The sequence below is a fragment of the Rhincodon typus genome, chromosome 3 (genome assembly GCF_021869965.1).
Source record: "Rhincodon typus isolate 14 chromosome 3, sRhiTyp1.1, whole genome shotgun sequence".
In the NCBI taxonomy this organism is placed as follows: domain Eukaryota; kingdom Metazoa; phylum Chordata; class Chondrichthyes; order Orectolobiformes; family Rhincodontidae; genus Rhincodon; species Rhincodon typus.
The window spans coordinates 116,245,873-116,269,741 of NC_063334.1; the positions used below are offsets into that span (position 1 = coordinate 116,245,873).

The 23,869-nt window shown below is 42.2% G+C and overlaps 1 protein-coding gene across 1 annotated transcript in view; it reads right to left on the minus strand.

Moving 5' to 3' along the window:
• The window catches only part of galntl6 (polypeptide N-acetylgalactosaminyltransferase like 6), a 248,889-nt gene that overhangs the window by 51,210 nt on the left and 173,810 nt on the right, over window positions 1-23,869 (minus strand). The window contains exon 11 of the mRNA XM_048594039.1: window positions 15,274-15,495. Coding sequence (XP_048449996.1) covers window positions 15,274-15,495 — 222 coding nt within the window. The remainder of the gene's footprint in view (window positions 1-15,273; window positions 15,496-23,869) is intronic.

Here is a 23,869-nt window from a genome sequence, read left to right on the forward strand (position 1 = left end):
GCTACTTCCAAGTGGTGCATTCCACACCGTTAATAGTTCACTGTGTGAAAAAGTTTTCCCTCACATCACCATTGTTCCTTTTACAACAAGGTTGCTCAAGAAACTGTAATCTCAAGGACAATTAGGATGCACTAAATCATTACTGCACAGAAGGACGCCACTCATTCCACAAATCACATTTTAAAAATAAAGCTATGTTTGAAATAATAACAATTTTCATCTGAGATGAGCTGCCAAGATGGAAAGTGAACCAATCCAGATAATTGTAACTTTTTATGTAGAAGGTGATCAATGTTGAAGCACCAGTCGCTTAGTGGGGAGGGGCAGTGGAGTTCTGAAGTTTCAACAAATCCAAGTGGGAGCTCAATAGGAATTTGGAAGAGAAAGTGATAGAACTGCATGAGAAAAAGGGGAATACGTTAAAGATAATTTTGAAACCACTGAGACTGGAACCTTGCTGCAAAGGGAGATACGTTGTTAAGGCTTTTCATCTTGAACTCAAGAGGACAAATGTAAGGGTACTAAATATCTAACAAACTATCACAATAATTCATACTACAGGAGAAAAAGTGCTGATTGTTAATTCATCTCTAATTGCCTAAGGAAATGCCATGGAGAAAGCAAGGGGTCCCCAAGCTACAGGGTAATTCAGAAAAAAGCACAAAGCTTAATCATATTTGTCTGCAGAGAGCAGGCCCCTGCATAAGACTGTATATTGCTTATAGCAAGCATAAATGAACTACATTGTAATCTCGACTGAATATACTAATTTTGTTGCTAGTGTAGCAATTAGCAAACCGAGGAAATTCAGCAAGTGCTGTTCAAGTATGGAAACATTTTGTTTTGAAATTTTGCAACTGTAGGGTGGATGAATACTGTCTGTGCTCTGTCTATTTCAAACAACTGAAGGTATATGCAGTTTGATTTCAGCAGTTCATCTCCAAGATGTATGACCTAAATACCTGGCAGTGCCCTTAGTATAAACTGGCATGATCTTTTGACATTCTCACATTATTCTAATGAATGCAAGTCAAGAAAACTTTGGCAACATGTTTCCCTCTTCCACAATATTTACGTCCTGTACTACCAAGCAACTGTTTGTATAAATGGAGACTATTGAGCTGGATTCTGTATATTTCTCTGTCCCTATTTAGATTCCTCACATCGTACACAACATGCTGGTTACTCCTGCAAGTAGTCTTAGCAAATTTCACTCAGGAGTCCAATTGTACTGCTGATGGTGGAATTTGAGTATTGCTTATAAATGAAACATTTATCGATGTTGATAGTCTTGCACTCATCAGGATAATTTGCAAAAATACCAATAATGGGAAAACTAACATTTATACAGGATGAGAGAAGTGCGCTAATTGGTTGGCAAGTTGATCAAGTGGATTATTACCATGGAGAATGTAGCAGTTAATGATGATTGACAGTTAATTGCCTGGCTTTGTTTAGGTTTTAACCAAGGTAGGTTGGCTTTGATTGGTTGGGGCATTGATAAATGAACCAGTGAATAATGTTACCTATCTTGTTGAGTAGAAATAGGTACGGTGTATGTACCTGTTCTTTCTGTGTGCCAGTACTGAAGTCTGCTCTATGTCTCAAAGACGTAGGTTCAATCAAACAGCATGTTCCTTAAGTTGTTTGCAACAAGTAAACCCAACCAGTCTACACTTGCAAATTTCACAAAGCAGTGTCAACATTAGCTAAGATTCTGCAACTGGTCAACACTTACTTGATAATCCTGGGTGTGTGAAAAATTATGCTGACAACCAATTTAGGATTGTCAGTGGGACTCGCAGTATGGTGAACATACTGGAAGTTATACTGGTATTAATACACAGTGCCTTGCTCTTTGCCTTCTCCACCCCATCCAATCTCCTCCATTCCTTCACAAAGCCATGTTGACTCTGCCTTAAACTTATCCAAGTTCATGGCTATAACCTCTTTAATAACTTCTAACATTTTCCCTAAGACAGATGTCAAGATGATGTTTGGTTTTGTATCAGATTACTTTTACAACAGTGACTAAACTTCCAAAACTACTGGATGCAACCACTTTAGGGCATCTTAAGGCACTATTGAAATGCCAGTTATTTCTTTTCTTTCAATTTGCCATTCCTTGCTTTTATTTCACTGCCTTCCATTCTGTTTATGAATTAGTTACATCCATAAACAGTTATAAAGCTTATTTCTAACAGAAGCAGGGATTCACATGGACAGATGTTCTGTTTTCATCCAAAAGCTTTGGGAACACAGTAAAATTCTACATAGACTACCTTCCTGAAAAATTTATCTGTAGTTCCTCACTATTGTGTTCTATCTCAAGGTCCATGCGTTAGCATGCCTTTAAGAGACACAATAGGTCAGTATATCTTAAAGAGACACATTATGTCAGTATCCCTTTAAGAGACAAGTTTATGAAATCTTCACTGTGTTTACATGTGATTTGAGGGTGTAAAGATCTCAGATGTCAACTTAACTGTGGGTGCCTGTGTATACTGTTTGTATACACCAATGAACTGCAACAAATGTTCTTTTTGATTCCTCAACATTAAATAACCCACTTGGGAAAGTGATGCTCAAACCCTCATTACTCCAGGTGTAGTCACAAATGTTACCAACTTAAGCAAAGCACACAAAGTCCAAAATTTACTCGTCTGTATCTCTGTAATGAGAGACTGGCCCAATGGCCCTCTGCGACTCAGGCAACTTTACCTTACCTCTAATTTTGTACAAAATGGATTGAATAGTTTTCATCAGCAATATTTATTTTGTGACTTACTTTGGCCAAAACTGGAGTGGATCAAATGGCTCCTCTTGATTAGATAGGCCTTTGTTTCAAGAGCTTCTGTCAGGAGCTAAGTATCTGGGAAATAAGCCCAGTTGCTTATAGGTTGGATGTGGAGAAGATGTTTCCACTAATATTAGAGTCTAGGACCCGAGGGCACAACCTCAGTGAAAGGACAACCCTACAGAACTGATATGAGGAGGAATTTCTTCGGCCGGGGATGGTGAAACTGTGGACCTCATTGCCAAAGGAGTCTGCGGATGCCAAGTCATTGAGTATATTTAAGAAGAGATTTATAGATTCGTGATTAGTAAGGGGATCAAGAGTTAGGGGGAGCAGGCAGGAGAATGGGGTTGTGAAACATATCAGCCATGACTGAATGGCACAGCTGACTCGATGGGGCTGAATGGCCTAATTCTACTCCTCTATCTTGTGGTCTTTTGGTGGCTGAAGTGTAGCTTTATCCACAGCAGAGGGCGCTGCTCTACAAGCTACCGAGACAAAGACAGACAGTGAGATTACATAAAGTTTTGTTAACTGCGAGGAAATTTTTTTTTCAACTTTTTTTTATTTTTCAGGTAATCTGTCTACCAAGTGTGGTAATTCCTTCTGCGTACATGGTTACTCCGTCTCCCATTCAAGTCAGACTCAGCGGCACTCAATGATGTATTTCAGGGAGGAGGCCAAAATGCAGGGGGTTAACACTAAACTTGTTCTTGTGCCAAAGTTTTACAGCACATATGGAGACCATTCATCGTATTTATGCTGTATGCTAACTAGTCTCTAGGAGTTAGTCCCAGTCAAAAGCTCTGCAAATATTCTCTCTTCAGATAATTTTCCAATTCCCAAGTGTCAGTCATAATAGAATTTGCCTCCATCCCACTCTCAGGCAGTCCATGTCAGATCCTAACCACTCAGGGCCTTGGTGAAACCACACCTAGAGTATTGCATGCAGTTTTGGTCTCCTTCGTAGTGATTGTAATGAGGTCAGGTAGATAGACATCATAGAATATGAGTTCCCTTAGTGGGGCTGTTAATCTGGTCCAATCAGGGAGCCTTCGCTGACAAATAAGAAGAGGTGTATCAGACATCCTGTTCACTCTGAGGCCTAGCTCTGCGCAAGCTGGATCAGTGTCAAAGACTATCCACATGTAAGTAAATAGTGACCTGGTGGTGGGATACTGGCCTCTGTGGAGTTATTTCAGTGGGAATGAGGGAAAAGCACGCTTCTGAAGAAATTCGCTTGCAATAGTCATCTTTGAGTTGGGGTAAGCATTTCTGATCATGCCATTATTTGGGAAGCTTGATTCATTCGACCCTGCCGTTGAGTCTGGGTTCAGTATGTGGAAGGAATGTATTATTTTTTCTGAGCAAACGACATTGGGGCAGATGAAAAAACAACCAGTAATTCTCCTGACAGCTTGTGGATCAGTACCTTTCTCAGTTATTCAAAGCCTAACTTTCCCTGAGACAAAACCTTTCAGGAGTTGATGGATTTAGTTAAGGAATATTACAAACCCAAGCCCTCTTTAATTCTGAGATGCTATTGGCTTTATTTGGCAATTTGAGAACCAGGGGAATCTATACTGGGATTTTTGTCTAGGTTAATGACGAACCCTAATGAGATGCTGAGGGACCGTTTGGTGTGTGGGTTTAATGATGTAACCATGCAAAAGTGCCTTCTAGCTGAAGCCCAACTGGATTCAAACAGTGACTACAACTGGCTTTATCATAGGAAATGCAGCAAGTGAAGCATATTAGTTACAGGGTATTCCGATGGAAGTGGACACCCTCACTAGTCTTACTGAGCTTGAGGAACACCATTTGAGTGAAGACAATTGCAGACCCTCACTAAGGGCATATCCTGAACACAGGGACTGTAGGTCAGTCCACAGCAAAACCCCAAAACAGAGCCAAGCCTGAGCCAAACAAAAGTTTTCTTCAGGACCTGGGCTGGCAAGCCTTTGTAGTTGCTGCCAGTGTGCAGATTCAAGACAGCAAAAGAATCCTGCTAGGTCTGAATTGAGTAAGAGAACTCATAGGACGGTAGCCAAGAGAGTACACATCCTGGAAAGTTCACCTACATCTGGTTTGGAATAGTTAAATTGCTTAACAACACCCAAATCAGAACCAACCAAAGTAAACATCTAGTTAAATGGTAGCCCAGTTCTAATGGAGGTCGATACCAGCGTGGCCATTTCAGTGATTGCAGAAACAGTCTTTAACAAAATTTGCCCTGGACTCCAACCCTCAAGTTTGTGTAAGACCTTGACTAGACTGAGAACATATACCGGGAAACGTTTTCAGATTAAGGGTACAACTTCCGTTTCTGTCTCTAATGTGAAGCAGCTGATTCAATTACACTGATTGTAGTAAAAGGCTCGGGCCCAAGCTTGATGGGGCAAACTTGGTTGAGAAAGATTAACCTAGGCTGGCTTGACATTTTTCAATTAGAAAATGGCTGCCTGAGTGAACCACCTGCTCTGGAGACGTGTAACAATGTCTCTGAACAAGTTGGTTAGGAAAATCCCAACACTGGGATTTCTAGGGCTCTTGCAATGCAGTGATAGTGTCCTGACCTGTCCTGACCAGGAGGTCTGGCTTCGAGTCCCACCTGACACACAGGTGTGTCTGTATGGGTTGGTTAGAGCTATCATAAGGCTATTGTGGCACAGTGGTAATGTTTCCACCTCTGAGGTGGAAGGCCTGGGTTCAAGTCCCATAGGCTGACTAGAGGAAAATATCTACACTCAGATTTCTTCATAGAATAGCACCTAAAATGTGCACTACAGAAATTTCTAAATGGAAGCCATTAACCCATGAAGCTTTTGCCAGCTCTGTGATAGATCAGGCCCATTTCCCCACAGCCCTGTAATATTTCTTCTGCAGATACTGTCACCCAAACACTTCTATTCAATAATCCCTTTGCACCAGCCTGTCAAGCAGTAGGTACCAGATCTTAATGCCACTGTGTTACAGTGGCGAGATTTTCAAACATATCGGGAAGCTAATAGAGCGGTTTGCATTTATATAGCACCTTTAATGCACTCAAAATGTACCAACGTACTTTCCAGTCAATGGTGTACTTCTGAAGTAGAGTCACTGTTGCAAGGTTACTATCTGAATTCTCGAAATGGAGTCCTGACACAGAGCGAGAATGTTATCAACTGTGTCTTACTAAGACTGATAGAATTATGGTATAATAATAGTCACATCTTCAAACATAGATTGGGACTCTCTAAATCCCTTTCTAGCCCTCTCTCCTACTTTAATACCTATCTTGACCACCACCTTAGCTGTGTGTTTGACCATGTCTCCTAATAGCCTCCCTTTCTTGGCTCTGCATCCAGTTTCGTCTGCTTCTGTTTATGGGATGTGCTCTGGGACATTTCTCTGATGCACTTGGCAATCTGTTTCCTGATTTTGAACTGCATTGATTAACATCTTTCTTTCCTCCTTATTCAGAAGAAATTGTAAATGGACCCCATCATGTTGTGCACAGAATGCCCTTGCATATTAGGTGCCAATGGCCCATATTTTGGGTTAAGAATAGAAGGATATTGCTGAGGTCATCAAAGATCATGAAGGAGTTTACCCTGCTGAGCTATAAGAGGACCTCAATGAAACATCTCCAAAAGCACAGTCGTTGTACGTATCCACTAATTACACTGTAAACATGATGGAAATGTTAGGGCTGGTGCACTTCTATGTAAGTGGATTAGTAATGGCGTGATAAATCATAACTGCAGCCTAACGACCTCTCTTAAAGTATAATTTTACAAGTGTAGACTCACTTTGCAATGAGACCTGAGTGTACTTGTACATCAATCACTGAAAGCATGTCATTGCAACAGGTAGTGAAGAAGTACCTTGATCTTCATAGTGAGAGGGTTCAAGTACAGGAGCAGGGATGTCTTGCTGCAATTGAACAGGGCTTTGTTGAGACCATGCGTGGAGTATTGTGATCGGTTTTGGTTTCCTTGTCTGAGGAAGGATGTTCTGATTATGCAGGGAGTGCAACAAAGGTTTATCAGACTGATTCCTGGGATGGCAGGACTGATGTATGAAAAGAGACTGGATTGGTTAGGACAATGCTCACTGAAGTTTAGAAGAATGAGGGGAGATCTCACAGAAACCTATAAAATTCTAACAGGACCAGACAGGGTCAACACAGGTACCATGTTTCTGATGGTAGGGGAATCTACAATCATGCGTCACTATCTAAGGATGTGGGGTAAGTTATTTAGAACTGAGATGAGGAGAAATTTCTTCACCCAGAGAGTGTTGAGCCTGTGGAATTCTCTGCCACAGAAAGCAGTTGAGGCCAAAACATTGAATGATTTTGAGGAGGAGACAGATATAGTTCTTTAGAGTCAAATGGTATAGGGCGAAAGTGGAAACAAGGTCCTAAGTTGGATGATCAGCCATGATCATGTTGAATGGCGGAGTAGGTCCAAAGGACAGAATAGCTACTCCTGTCCCTATTTTTGATGTTTCTGTGCTTCTAGTTGTTCATGACTTAGCCAGTGTTGGAGGCTTAATTTTGTCTGAAATTTGTCTGTCCCTATTATGTTTTCTTCTAGATCCCACTTTTCTTTCCCAATCTTTTCTTCCCATATGCAATTTAAATCTCATTTTTGCTTCCTGGTTTTGACAATTTTGGTTGACTTTTGAAGCACGACAAGGCATGATTTTCTGGTGTTGGGATAGCGGGTCCCAAGTAAGTGGGCAACAAATTTCTCCAAATTAAGACCCAAATAAAGACCATTTTACAGTGCTGTAGGCAGAAGGAGGGTGCCAGCTATGTGCAGGTTCAGAGCAGTTTGGGTGTTGTACAGATGGTTTTGTAAAGCAAGAGGGAACCATCGACAGGGGAGCCAATAAGGCCCTGGCAGTTCCCCAGAGTGGTTTACCCTCTCTCCTGGTGTACTATTTTTCTTCCTACAACCTTTGATCCCTTTAGCCCTAAGAACTATACCTACCTCCTTGAAAACATTCAATGTTTTGGCCTCACCTGCTTTCTGTGGCAGAGAATTCAACAGGCTCAACACCCTCTGGGTGAAGAATTTCTCCTCATCTCAGTCCTAATTGGGCTACTCCAATCCTTAGACCGTGGCCTTACTTTTTAATGGAAATATGTTGTGCCTGCCTGCTGTGGGCTGGAGAGTCCTGGCCCAACTCATAGCTATAGAGTCATAGAGTTATACAACATGGAAACAGACCCTTTGGTCCATCTCATCCATGCTGACCAGGTATCCTAAAATAGTCCCATTTGCCAGTATTTGGCCCATATCCCTCTAAACCCTTCCTACTCATCTACCCATCCAGAAGCCTTTTAAATATTGTAATTGTACCAGCGCCTAGCACTCTCTCTGGCAGCTCATCCCACACACGCTACCCTTTGCATGAAAGCTCCAGGGAAAATAGCCCCAGCCGATTCAGCTTTCCCTACAGTCAAATCCTCCAATACCAGCAACATCCTTGTAAATCTTTTCTGAACCGCCTCAGGTTTAACAACATCTTTCCGGTGTCACTGCTGAGCTGTCAGCCTATGGGACAGTACACCTTCTTTCACAAGAAGGTGCCCTTCCACCCACTTGCTTGGCTGCAACCAGAAAATTCTGCCAAGGAACCTGCTGCCCACACATGTACACGGCTTCTGGCATTTCCTTATGGTGTTGGGCTTTTTGCCCAGATAGTAAAATCCAGGACTACTTCGCGTTAGGGTGAGTTGGTTTATTGAGGAGTTCTGATTTTGCCCTCACAACAATCTCTCCCACCCAACCATTGCAAGTGCCTTAGTATTTCCAACACTTGCATCAATAAGTGACCTACACTGCCAAAATGTGGGGTCATTTACCTCTTTGAGAATTTTTAACCGCGGGCATTTCAATTTTCATTTTTGCTGTTCATTAATATGTTACTTGTGGAGATATTGAAGGGATTGTTGCAATATCATTAAATGTCTGCAGATGGCAACTGTGAGAGTGATTGCCTCGCACTGCCCTTTGCTGCCATCTGCAGCAACTGGAGAGTACTGCTGGCAGAGTCCGTGAGTTGAACATTCTCTGGGCAGAGAAAACAAGTCTTAGCTCATGTAAATTACAGGGATTCTAACACAACAACAAGCAATGTAATCATATGTCATAGATATCATCTGCAATTTGGAATGTGGAATGAATGGAGGGATATGAACCAAGAGCATGCAGAAGGGATTGGTTACATTTATGAAGAAGGGTCCCGACCTGAAACCTGAAGGGTCCTGTTCCTCTGATGCTGCCTGAACTGCCGTGCTCTTCCAGCTCCACACTATATTATCTCTGACTCCAACATCTTACTATCGCTGAGTTAAATTTATTGTCATGTTTAGCATAACATCGTTCTAATTTCATTTATCTTCCATTTTCGCAATGCTGTCTTTCCCAATTTTCCATGTAACTTTAAAAACAATACTTTTGTTGCCTAAATTTCATCTTCCTACTGCTGTTCACCATTCGTTGTTGAAGCTGAAGCAGCTGGAAAATTATTGGAATTTGTTGACTGAAAATTAGCTGTAAGAACTATCTTTTGTAGCCATTAAGTCTATCAGTCATGTCATTGTTGATCAGTTTGCCATTTTCTTTAATTACAATAGCCCATCACTGGCACTTAATGCCATGATCCATGCATGTTATGTATGTACATTTAGTTACCTATTTGCAGTGAAACAGAGGTCAGATTTTTAAACAAGGTCAGTACACATTTAAAGAATGGAGTATGATCCAATACATCTCTCTCTCTACCTACACACACACACACACACACACACACACGTTAACACTGCCTCACACTGCCAGGGACCCGGATTCAATTCCAGCCTTGGGCAATTCTCTGTGTGGAGTTTGCACATTCCCCCCGTGTCTGCATGAATCCACTCTGGGTGCTCTGGTTTCCTCCCATGGTCCAAACTTGTGCAGGTTAGATGGATTGGCCATGCTAAATTGCCCATAGTGTCCAGGGATGTGTCAGGCTGGGTGGATTGACCACGGCAAATGGAGGGTTACAGGTATAGGGTAGGGGGGTGGGTCAGGTTGGGACTGTCTTTTGGGGGTTGGTGTGGACTTGATGCGCTGAATGGCCTGTATGGATTCTATGACTGAGTGAGTGGCACTGGAAGAATAAAAGTTACATTCATTAGTGAGTGATGACTCTGCCAGGTTACAGAAACAGAATTAGACCATTCAACCAATTTGCACCTGTTTTCAATCATTCAGTTGTATCATGGCACACCTTTGTCTTCATTCCTACAACCTGTCTTGGCTCCATAACTCAAAATACCCTTGCCTAATCAAAACCTGTCAAGCCTGATATTTGCATTTCCTCTGATCCCTGGGATCAATATCTTTATGGGAGACAGAATTCCAGAGTTCCACTAGCCTAAATCTTAAGTGCTAACTCTGAATTTTAGCATGGTGCTCTCATATTGTGAACTCTCACACAAGAGAAAATAACTATTCCCCATCTACCCTATCACATTCTTTCTCATCTCTGGTGTTAGCAATGGGGTTCAGTGGCTGTACTGTTGGCTTTGAGTCATGGTTCTAAGTCCCACTGTAGAGAATTTCACCCTAGGATCTGTTCTTCCATCTCTCCTGATCTCACCAGTCTAGTCTGGGTTCGCTATCCCATTAAAATCCTTATGCTAGATTACCAATCCCTTCTTAACGTCAACTCTCCATACCCACCCTCAATCAAAACTCTGTAAACTCTGTGAAGCTTACATATGAATATTGTCTTATGCAGTGGCCAATTTTATTTTTACAATCACAGGAGGTGGGCATTGTTGGACAGACCGGTATTTACTGACCATCCAGAATTGTCCTTCAGAAGAGAATGCCGAAGCAACTACTTGATTGGTTCTAGGCTATGTGGTGTAGGATCACCCTTAGTGCTGTTAGGGAGGGAGTTCTGGGATTTCTAGCCAGTGACAGTGAATGAATAGCGATGTAGTTCCAAGTCAGGATGGTGAATGGGCTGGAAGGAAACTTGCAGGTGTTTGTGTTGCCTCTAAGCTGTGCGGCAGTGGGCATGCATGGTGACTGGTGTTGGCATGCCAACTATGGCATTGACTTCCAGTTCCAGAAATCACTGCCATGCATGGATCTCCGGTAAAGCCAGAAAGGAAGATTAGAGGGAACATTGGTTCCCACATGCCTGCTGCCCTTGCCCTTCTAGGTGGCAGAGGAGGGGGGTTTGGAATGTAATGTCAGAGGAAGCTGGGATGAATTGCTGCAGTGCAAGTTGTAAATGGTATCTTCTGCTGCCACTGTGCATCGGTAATAGAAGCAGTAAATATTGAAGGTAATTACCTTTTGCATCCTCCTTGTGTTTCATGATTCCTGACTGGCCTTTCTCTCCACCGTCAAAGCCTCCTCATACTTTATCTCCCCTAGCTTGCCCACTCCGCCAAGCAATCTGTTTCTTCTCCGTGAAGCCCTTTGGGATGTGGCAATATCATAGCTACTATGTAAATCCCACCTGTTTGTGCTGAGTGGATAACCTCAGTGATATCTTAATCCACTGTTGAGATTAGGGGATATTTTTCAAATAATTGGAACTGTTGTAAACTCAATTTAGCAGTGAATTCAGTAAGATTTAAATGCATAAAAAATGAATAAGGCATTTGCAAACAATTAGGGGAACTGGTGAAAGGGCAAGAAGATAATCTTCCTTTACACTGTGGTGTTTAAATATCATTCTAATTCGAATTAAACGGCTGCTGAAGCAACCTGGTGCAGCCAGCCATCAGATTAATGGATCAAGTCTATTCACTCCACACAGATCCATGTGACGAGGGCTGTGAGTCTGTGATGGCTGCACTTTCTCCCTCACCCAGACTGTGACTTTTAAGCTCTGATGCTCACAGATTCCTGGAACTCCCTCAGGTCTGAGGATGAACAGCAGTCATTAAGAGGGACTGTGGAAGTGCTGTTACTTCTGATTGGGTGAGCGACAAAAGGCAAAGGTGCACTGGAAGAACAAAGCTTGTGCTCAGCAGTGAACAGCTACCCTGCCAGGTCGTAGGATTGTAGATGGCCATTTAGCTCCTGGGCTTGATCTATCATTCAATTAGATCATGTTGGGTTTGCATCGTAGCTCCATACTCCTGTTCTGATTTTTTAAAATTCCTCGTTTAATATTAAACAATCAGTCTTCATTTCGTCAGCTGTAATAATGTTTTGGGGATAAGTTCCAGCTTTCCACGACCCTTTATGCGCAGAAGCCTTTCCGAATATTGCCTTCAAATGGCCTGGCTCCAGCTTTAAGTTTATGCCCTTTAATTATGGATTGTGACATGACAGGAAGCACTTTCTCTCTCCTTACTCTATCCATTCCTTCAGTGATGTCAAACTCCTCAATGTGGCCATTCCTGAGTCTTCTGCTCCCAGGCCCAGAAGCACAAGCACCTTCCCTCCATATTAAGGTCAGAAGTGGGGATGTACACTGATGATTGCACTATGTTCAACATGATTTGTGACTCCTCAGATACTGAAGCAGTCCATGTTCAAATACATTAAGATCTGGACAATATTTAGGCTTGGATTGACAAGTGGCAAGTAACATTTGCACCACACAAATGCCAAACAATGTCCAAAAAGAGGCAATCTAACCACCACCCTTTGACATTCAGTGGTGTTATCATTACTGAATCCCCCACTATCAACATGCTGCAGATTATCATTAATCAGAAACTCAGCTGAAGCAGCCACATAAAAACAGTGACTATAAGAGCAGGTCGGAGGCTAGGAATACTGTGGTGAGTAACTCATCTCCTGACTCTCCAAAGCCTGTCCACTATCTACAAGGCACAAGTCAGGAGTGTGATGGAATACTCCCCACTTGCCTATATAAGTGCAGCTCCAACAACACTCAAGAAGCTTGACACCATCCAGGACAAAGCAGCCCACTTGATCGGCACTACATCCTCAAGCATTCACTCCTTCCACCACTGATGATCAGTAGAAGCAGTGTGTACCATCAACAAGATGCACTGCAGAAACTCACCAAAGGTCCTCGGATAGCACCTTTCAAACCCATGACCACCTCTATCTAGAAGGACAGGGACAGAAGATACATGGGAACACCACCACCTGTTGGTCCCCTCCAAGCTATTTACCATCCTGACTTGGAACTGTGTCGCTATTCCATCAGTGTCACTATACCAAAATCCTGGAATTCCCTCCCTCATGGCATTTGTGGACTGCAGTGGTTCAAAAAGACAGCTCACCACCACCTTCTCAAGGGCAACTAAGGACGGGCAATAAATGCTGGCCAGCCGGCAACACTCATGTCCCATGAGTGAACAAATAAAATAAAGTATCCTGTCCACATAATTCAATCCTTTTATCCCCATTACCATTCTGGTGAATCTTTGCTTCCCCTTCTCCAAAGATAAAATATAAAATATCATTCCTGTAGAATTGTACACAGCATTCTTGATGGCATCTAATTAGGGCTTGATGCATCAGGTACAAATCTCCACTCTTTTATATTCTAGCCACATGAGATGACCCTGTTAGTCTTTTAACTCATTTTTGTGTACCCATCCACCAGCTTTAAGTAATCAAATTTAAATTTTTATCAAATTTCTCTCATCCTCCTGTGACGATACTGTGGCTTTAAGAGATTTCTCTGCCTGTTAAAGAAGTTGCATATGAGACAAATCTGTTTTCTGAATTTGCCTTTTGCCAAGGGTGTGTTATGGGATATTACTGTATTGGAACAGTTATTAATAGTTACTGTATCTATTATTCTGTTAAATTGTCCAACAGAGTTAAGCTTTTACAATTATTTCTCTCTTTTGTTATATTTTAGCTATAGTAGATGAATAAAACATGTTTTGCTTTAAATCCGGTAGTTTGACCAATTGAACTGCATCTGGAATGCAACATCTTACATTTACCTTTAAAATAAGAAAAAGTTAGGGTTTAGAATATCTTCTGAATATGTTGAAGGGGTCTGGTTTGATCCATAACACTCCACAATCCCTACCTTCCAATCTGAAGTAATTTTCTACTTTTTGTGAATGGGATGAGGGCATCACTGGCTAGGCCAGCTTTATTGCCCATTCCTAATTGCCTAGAGAACAGTAAAGAGTCAACTACATTGCTGTGGGTCTGGAGTCACATGTAGGCCAGACCAGGCAAGGATGGAAAATTCCTTCCCTACAGGCCATTAGTGATCAAGATGGGCTTTTTCAAAAAAAAGGAAAAGCAGTGGCTCACCAATAGACTAGCATTTTAGCTCCAAACCTTTTTCCTTATTGAATTCAAATTTGCAATCTGACTTGGTGGGATTTGAACCCATGCATCAGAACATTTACCTGGTTTTCTTGAATTGCTAAGCCAGTGACAATAATCTTACACCAACACCCCTTATTGGAATGTTCCCGCTCCAGTCTGGAATAGCTCATAATTCTGGTAATGATATGGGTCCTTCCTTATATCCAAAGCCTGATTGCTGGTTCCAAATTAAGTGTGCTTTTGGAAAATGACAATCACAGACAGAAATGGAGAACAGAAGTGTCGCATGGAGACTCACACAGTAAAGTACTTTAGGGTGCTTCTAACAGGGCCACCAGAGGATCATGAAAATTAGAGAGCAAACTAAAAGAATGGCCGCAGGGAAAAGTTTAAATGAAAGGCTTGCTTCCAGAAATATTTCTTATCACTTTATCAGAGATATTATTACACACCCCTGGAACAGGTGGGGCTTGAACCAAGATCTCTTAGCCTAGAGGTAAAGATGCTGTCACTGCACTATAAGACACTTAACCTTACATTTACATTGTTCCTTTCATGACCTCAGGACATTCCAAAATACTTCACTAACTATCAAGCATTTTACAAATAGTTATTGTTGCAAAGTAGGAAACACAGCAACCAATTTATGAGTGATAAATATTGGACAGGACACTGGGGAGGGCTCCCTCCTGTTCTTCTTCAGGATAATATGATGGAATTTTTTAATATTCATCTCTGAGGATTGATGGGACCTTGACCTTCTGATAACGCTGCATCACTGACAGTGCAGCACTCTCTCAGTACAAGAATTGCACTATTTCATTAGGTCTCCAAAGTAGAACTCAACCCGATGACATTCCAACTGAGAAGTGAGAGTGCTACCCACTGAGCTGTGATTGACATCTACTCAGGTGAAAGTTGTCATGTGGCTTCTTATGCAGTGTGTGTGTGTGTGTGTCTGTGTGTCTGTCTGTGTGTGTGTGTATACGTGTGTGTGTGTGTGTCTGTCTGTGTGTGTGTGTGTGTGTGTGTGTGTGTGTGTTTGTGTGTGAGTATGTGTGTGGGTGTGGGTGTGTGTGGGTGTTGTTGGGACAACGTGATGCAACTGTAAAATCTGTGGTTAATGATGCCTCCAGGCAAGGTGGCAGTGGGCCAGCACTCAGGTAGCCAGCCTGACCCATTTCTCCTCATACTCACTTCTCCCCAGGCAGCGGGCAAGGGTTCCACAGGAGGGTAGTACTTGGGCAGGTCCCAGGCCACTTCTGTCATGAACCACTTGAAGTCTTTGCATTTTAGATGTTTCCGTAGCATTTTCTGGGCGGTGAGGTCCCCGGTGGAGAGATGCCGATACTCAGGTCTCCGCTGATAGATGTATTCTGCATACTCATCCATCCAGGTCTCTGCCACTCTCTTCAAATTCTATGAACAACAGTAAAAAAAATCCAGTTACCATCCTGGTTCACGTAAACTGATTAACCATGTATTTAAGGGATCAATCCTCTCGTTGCCTATTTCATAGAATTTTGCAGCAAATGGAGGCCATTCAGCCCATCTTTCAGGTACCAGCTCTTTGTAAGGTCTATTTAACTACTACCAATGCTCCTACACTTTTCTCATCGCCTTCAAATTTGCCCTACAAATGTAGTACAAATGTACACATTATAAGCAGGAGCAGGGCATTTGAACTATTGAAAATTACAATTGAATTTGCTTCCACTTTTTGACAGTACACCCCTGATAATGACAACTTACTGAAAAAAGCATATTTTCACTTACCCTATTTCTTGATCGAAGTCCATAAATTTGGCCTCTTTACTGACTGACCCTCCTGCCCCAATGAAAGCAGTTTTTCCCTGTCTGTTCTATTAAAGCCTGAACCTTTCTGTAATTTTGAACATTTCTGTTTAGTATTTAGAAATGTTTAATACACAGAATTGCAGTTTACAAGAGCAGTTACAGGCATGAGAAACTTCAATTATGAAGATCGATTGGAGGCACTGGGACCGTTTTTCTTGGACTGCAGGTGGCTAAAATGAGATAAGATCGAAATATTCAAAATCAGGAAAGGTGTGGATAGAGTAGAGAGGGAGAAATCTTTAATAACCTTGATGTTTCAATCCTCAATAAAAGGATTGGGAAGAAGAGTTTAGTTATTTAAAGTAAGTTTCGAAAGAAATGTAGGTAGGGAGGAAAAAGAAAATTAATGTAGTAAATAGTTATGATTTAGAATGCACTGCCTGGAAGTGTGGTTGAGAAAGGTTCAGGCATTGAAGAGGGAAATAGGTGATTATGTAAATAGAATCAATATGCAGTGTTATGGGGTGAAGGTAGGAAAATGGCGCTAGGCAAGCTGGGATGGGTGTGATGGATCAAATGGCCATAATAGTTCTGTAAATGGGAAGAAGAGAGCTTTGCAACACTGTTCTAAATGTCAAGAAAATTGGGTCAGGGAAGGTGCAGGGACAGAGCATATTTGTGATGGTCGGAAGAAATCTGGGAATGGCTGGGTAAGTGGAGGTCCTGTTAAATCTAATGCCAGGACGTCATTGTCATTTTTTCTTCTTGCTCCATTTCCTGCCCCACTGAACAGTCAGCTGCTAGGCAGGAAAGTCTAAGGCAAGAGGCTGCAGCCCCTGGCCAATATGCCTGCAGCCCCTGGCCAATAAGCAACATTGTGCATTTTGAGAGGCTGGGGAATCAGACCAGCAACTGGAAGGCATTGGTGTACAAGAAGCACAAGATGGACCACCCATAGAACAGTTGCTTGAAAGGCTGGAGGAAGCACAAATGCTCCTCTCAACTCACAAGCAATGCTGGATAAAAAAGTATGAAGGTTAGGGATGGAGATTCAGAGCCAATAACAATAGAACATTATAAATTAGGAGGTTGGCACTGGAGGTTGGTAAGAAGAATACAATTCTCAGAGGTTTGTAGAGACAGAGGAAATCGCTGAGATAAGGAAGTCCTATGAAATTACATAAAATAATTGGATTCAGTAAGTCACACCTCCCTTGAGTTGCTAAGTTTTCTCAAGAGCTTGGAACATCTGAGTTGCCAGAAAATCTGAGCCTCATCAACATATAATCATGGAGGGCCCACCTCTTCCTGGAGGGTTCTCAGATGCTCTTAAACTCAAAGTGGTGAAAATGAAAGGAGGTAATTGCTTGGGACAATTTACAACTAGTGTGACTCCAAACCCCACCCACCTTTCTTTGGGAGATGATAACTCTGACAATTATTATGCAATAATGACCACGGACTGCAATGACTTACAGTGAATTTATTAGAGACGGTTCAGATGACCATTTTCAAGACCATCTCCAATTCCTTTTCATTTTGTAACCAGGGCTTCAGATTAGGGTTAGGGTTAGGGTTAGGATCAGGGTTAGGGTTAGGATCAGGGTTAGGGTTAGGATCAGGGTTAGGGTAAGGGTTAGGATTAGGGTTAGGATCAGGGTTAGGGTAAGGGTTAGGATTAGGGTTAAGGTTAGGATCAGGGTTAGGGTAAGGGTTAGGATTAGGGTTAGGGTTAGGATCAGGGTTAGGGTAAAGGTAAGGATTAGGGTTAGGATTAGAATTCAGGTTTGGATTAGGATTAGGGTTAGAATTCAGGTTCGGGTTACGTGTTAGGGTTAGGGTTAGAATAGGGCTAGGGTTAGGGTTAGGTTTAGGGTTAGGGTTAGAATTCAGGTTTGGGCTAGGATTAGAGTTAGAATTCACTTTCGGGTTAGGTGTTAGGGTTAGGGTTAGGTGACACCTGGAGGTTCTTAAAAAACAGATGCAGTTTGACCTGAAAACAATTTTACTTCAGCTCCCTTGCAAAACCAACAATAAGAACAAAATGCTTTGTGTAATGCCTTTAGCACTGTAAAAATGTCTCTGGACACTTTTGAGAAGGCTAACTGAAGTCCACCAGATTGATTCTTGGGATGGTAGGACTGAACTAAGAAGAGAGACTAGATTGGTCAGGACTATACTCACTGGAGTTTGGAAGAACGGGGGTGGGCGGGGTGTGGTGGTGGTGGTGGATCTCATAGAAACCTATAACACTGTAACAGAACAGGACAGGGGAAGGGCAGGATGTTTCTGATGACTGGGGAGTTCAGAACAACGGGTCACTGTCTCAGGATAGGGAGTAGGCCATTTAGGACAGAGATGACAAATTTCTTCATCCAGAGGGTGGTGAGCTTGTAGACCTCTCTGCCACAGAAAGTGATGGAGAGTATAACATCAAAAATCTTTAGGAAGAAGACAGATGTAGTTTTTAGGGCTAAAGGGATCAAGAGGTATGGCCTGAAAATGGAACAGGATACTGTGTTGGATGAAAAGCCATAATCAATTTGAATTGTGAGCTAACTCGAAGGGCCAAATGGCTTCCTCCTATTCCTGTTTTCTTTGTTTCTAAATGGATTGTAGTGGCTCAAGAAGACAGCCCACCACCACCTCCACAAGGGCAACTGGGGAAGGGCAATAAACACTGGCCCAGCCAGCAAGGCCCACATCCCATGAGTGAATAAATGGGGACTTTGGTCTCATATTCACTTTCTTGCCTTATCTCTGCATCCTTAAATTTTCATTGTGTCCAAACTATTACTCTTGACATCTTTGTCAATACCTTGTAATGAAAGCCTCATGGTATTCAACAGGTAGAGTTGGCTGTGTGAAACTATGCCACTGTTTTAGCACAGGTCTGAGCTTTGTTTAATAGCAGGGAAGTATTGAAGCAAACAAGTGGATGCTGGGCATTAGCACAGAGTTGTACATTAATCCGTCAAGTGGCAAATTGGCAGGAGCTGCAGATACCCTGGCAGCATCACGCTGAGCAGTATTGCTTGTAACTTGTTTTCCTTATTGATTACCAGTTACCACATGATGCGTAAATTACCTCTGCACCTCAGCAGTCTTCACACCCAGCAGCTCCTGTCCACTTATAAACACATATCATTTCTTTTGTCTACTATGGTGATTAACTTGTTACTCCCATGTAATTAAAGTGACTCAAAGTCCATTACTAGTACTGAATAATTTACAACCAATTATGATCCTTTTAAATTTTAATTTAAGGCAGCTGCAGTTGTGGCCGTCAGATTCTGTGTGCGTGTTTAATGAAAGGCTCAGCCCCTGTTTTCTCTCTCTCTTTCTCTAGAAACCCGTACAACACTGTGGTGATAGGTTCATAGGGACAGCTTGATGTCTGCAGAATGGGATGGATTTCAGACACAGCCAGAAGTGCCAATTGGACTTGGCATTGAGTTAATTTGACAGTGTGGAGAGAACGCTTTTTCTGATCAGCAATTATTTAATGGCAGGACAATAGAGACAAGAGAAAATGCTTCCACCTGATTTTAACTTAATCAAAAAACTGCATTTAGAAAGTTTCCAAGTCCGTGTCTCTCTTTTTTATAATTGCGTGAAAAAGGCCAGAATTTGCTGCCAAGGAAACAGCAAGTTTAATAACACCATCACTAAAGCATCAAACGTCCAGCAAAATGGGGCAAGGGTAAGAAACCTCACAAAATAGGAAGACACAAAATGATGACGAATTTGTGTCTGATCTGCCATTCCTCCTGTAAAGATAGCACAGGTAGCCAAAATAGGCCTTCCTAATGTGTCTACCCAAGATTTTACTGTGAGCCCCATTTCCTCGCCTCCCCACCTGAAGTGCAGTTAAATCTCACCTGGGGCTGGATTTTGTGACAGGGTTAGAGTCAGGTTAGAATCCAAGTGAGGCAACAAATGAATGCTGCCACATTGGTTAGTCAATACTTTGCTGCTTCCATGCAATTGTTCTGTAGGCGTACTCTCAGGGAGCTTGTTTTTATTAGTCTCTGGGACGCAGCTATCACTGGCTAGGGCAGCATTTATTGCCCATTCCTGAATGCCCTTGAGAAAGTAGAGGTGATCCACACTCTTGAATCAGCTGCAGTGCATGTGCTTTAAGAAAGGGGATTCCAGGATTTTGACTCAATGACAGAGAAGGAATGGCTGATATTTGAAATCAGGATGGTGAGTGGCCTGGAGAGGAACCTGGAGGGGTGGTGGCATTCCCTTGTATCTGCCCTTGCCCTTCTCAGTGGTACAGTGTGTGGGTTTGGAAGGTGTTGTCGAAGGAGTCTTAATGAGTTGTTAGCCATATGCCCAGCAATGGCGGTTAGACAACTGCCCCAGTTGGGACCCCACTTGGTGATAGGTTGAGGAGGCCAATTGAATTTTCATGGTGTCAGACTGAAACTACTTACTACCCTAGATGGCTTCCCAGGCCAAGCTGTATTGTTATACAAACATACAAATTAAGAGCAGGAGCAGGGCATCTGAGTGCTTGAGCCTGCTTCGCTATTCAATAAAATCATGGCTGACATAATTACGCTGTATTTCGATCTACCCTTGAGAACCTTTCATCCCCTTGCTCATCAATAATCTATCTCTGCCTTAAGTATTCAAAGGCTTTGCTTCCATTGCATTTTGAAGAAGAGTTCCAAATATTTATGACCTTCTGTAAGAGAATTAATTCTCCTAACTCTGCCTGAAATGAGTGACTCCTTATTTTTAAATTATGATCATGGAGTCTCCACAGTATGGAAACAGGCCTTTCAGCCCAACAAGTCCACACCTAAACTCAGAGCATCCCACCCAGGACCATCCCCCTGTAACCCACCTAATCTACACATTTGCCCGAACACTACAGGCAATTTAGCATGGCCAATCCACTGTAATGTGCACATCTTTGGACTGTGGCAGACACAGGGAGAATGTGCAAACTCCACACAGACAGTCGCCCGAGGGTGAATCAAACCTGGGTCCCTGGTGCTGTGAGGCAGCATTGCTAACCACTGGGTCACCGTGATTCTGGGTTCTCCTACAAGAGGAAGTATCCTTTTCAAATCCACTCTGTCACGACCTTTTTCAATCAAATTGCTCTAATATACTTTCTAATTTAATCTAATATGAACTCTAGACTCATAAACTCTAATGGATATAAGCCAAGCCTGATCAACCTTTCCTCATTAGACAATTTGCCATTTCAGGTATTCAAACCCTAAATTTCACATAAATTGTCTCAAGTGCATTTATATACTTCCTAACTAAGGAGGCTCCAATACTGTGTGTGGTAGTCCATATGTATCCAGTATCCTGTACAAATGAAATTTAACATCCCTTGATGGTGTTCAGTTCCCCCATGTTAATTTATACACATTCTATTAGGTTTCGTAATTACCTGCTTCCCTTTCCACAGATGCTGCCAGCCTTGCTGTGTTTCCTCTAGTGTTCTCTGAATTGGTTTCAAATTTGCAGTCTCTGTAGTATTTTGCCTTTACTCTATCACAGCATATGTCTAGGTAGGTGGGACCTGAACCCAGACTTTCCAACCCAGAGGTAGGAATACGACCACTGAGGCTCAAGGGCCTTTTCCAAGTCATTTATATAATTGGTAAAATGCTGAGGTCCCAGCCATGATCTCTATGCCAAACCACTTGTTACATCAGTTGGCTAGGCAACTTTTTATCATGGTATATATTAACCCTACACCATAAGCTTGCATTCCCTGCAATAACCTTGAAATAACTGCACAGAGGCCAGTATCCTGTCACCAAGTCCTGCTTTATTTACTTGTGCACAGTGCACCGACTGTAGCCAGCCAGCTTTCAGACAGTCCCCTCAACTGAGCAGATTCTAATCTCCTGTTTATATTGGTCAGCCAGGGCTTTCCTGATTGGCCTGGGGTACCAACCCCAAATCAAGAATCTCATAGTTAACATGGTCCACCTGGTTCCAATCACCACAATTCATTAATGTGGCACCTTATTAATTGCCTTCTGAAAATCCAAGTACAGTATCTCGACTGATTTTCCTTTATTCACAGTACATGTTACTTTCTCAAAGGGCACTTTAAATTGATTAAACATTATTTCCCTTTCACAGAGCCATTTTGTCTTTGCTTGATTACCATGAGCTTTTCTAAGTGCTCTGGTATAACATTGTTAATAATAGTTCTGAATATCTTTTGTATGACAGATGTTAAGCTAACTAGCCTGTAGCTTCCTGCCTTTTGTCTCCCTCACGTTTTGAATAAAATAGCTACATTAGCCATACTCCAATGGAATTGCTGAATCGAGAGAACTTTTAGAAAATTAAAAGCAAAGCTTCAACTGCATCACGAGCCATTTTTAAGACCCGAGGATCTAGTCCTTTAGTGTTTGAGGACTTGTCAGCTGCAAGCTCAAACAATTTGCTCATCCAGACACTCTATCACTGGCCCAATGAATGGACTGGAAAAGGCTGCAGCCTTGAACAAAACCCTCCCTGTGGCCTAGGAGTTACGGGCCTTCCGAATGTTTACATTTTGACAATGTGTTAAGAATGCCTCGATCAGTCCAGTTGTTCTAAAGGGCCTTCTGCCTCAGGAACCCAACTGTTGTCCTTAACTGGATGGTGAACACAGAACAGACTTGTTAATTTGCTGATTCCTGAAAGAATCACTCCCCCTGCCAAGTGTCGAAGGGGAAATTAATCGTCTTTGTTTAGACTCCAAGCTGACGATAGTGTGGCATAGTGGTCAGCACTGCTGTCTCACAGGGACCTGACTTTGATTCAAGCTTTGGACAACTATCTGTGTTGAGTTTGCACATTCTCTCTCTGTATGGGTTTCTGCGAGGTGCTCCAGTTTCCTCCTACAATCCAAAGATGTGCAGGTTGGGTGGATTGGCTGTGCTAAATTGCCTGATAATATCCTAGGGTTTACAGGAAAGAAGGTTTAGGCATAGTAAATGTGAGGCTATGGGAATAGGGTTGAGGGGATAGGTTTCAGTGGGATGCTTTTCAGAGGATTGGTGCAGACTCAATGGGCTGAATGGCCTCTTTCCGCACTGTAGGGATTCTATGAACTGCAGGGAGTCCTGCACTGTCAGAGAAGCCACTTTAATTTGATGACTTGTTGAATTGAGGCACTGTTTACTCTCTCAGCAGGATGTGAAAATCCCCATAGCCCTATCCTGTGAAGAATTGGAGGGTGGGGGGGCGTGCAGTTTCCCTAGCAATCATTTTGTCATTACCGTTCATGGGAGCTTGCTGTGCACATATGGATGCCAGATTTCTCGTATTACCACACTGAATAGCATTAACTGACACTTCGTCAGCTGTAAAGTGCTTTCAGATATTCTGAGAGCGTGAAATGTGACAGAAATGCAAATTATTTCATTTCTTCTTTCAACTCTGAACAGAAAGGAATAACAATGAACAGTGTGTGATTCACGCAGGTCAAAGGCAAAGCAAAATTTACAACCCGACGAGCAGTAACAGGAGCGATGAACATGGTCACAGCAACATCAGAGATTGACAGAAGTGACACTTAGAACAAAAAAAATAGAAACCTAATAGTAGGGTTGGAAAACATTACTAAGCAACAAAGGATCAAAATATCTTCAAAAGGTGGCTATCATGTGTGGTAACTGCCGTTAGTGAACAGGACAATCAGTGGTCGTGGATGAATGGATGGATATGGATTGTAGCTGAAGGAAAATTTATGCGTGATGCCATGTCTCTGTTTAGGGCATTATCTTTTGATTTTGATATGATCCCAGCTGTTGGTAATACTGTACGAGTCAGATCCCAGGGTGAAACCTTTCTGGACAGACTGTCTTTTTATTTTTCTTTTGTACACTGTCAAGGTCAGTTCCTGAGACTGCTGATCAAATTTAAAGGAAAAAACGTAAAAGACCATTACACAAAAGAATTAAAAATGAATCAGAGATAGTAGGAACTGCAGATGCTGGAGAATCCGAGACAACAAGGTGCA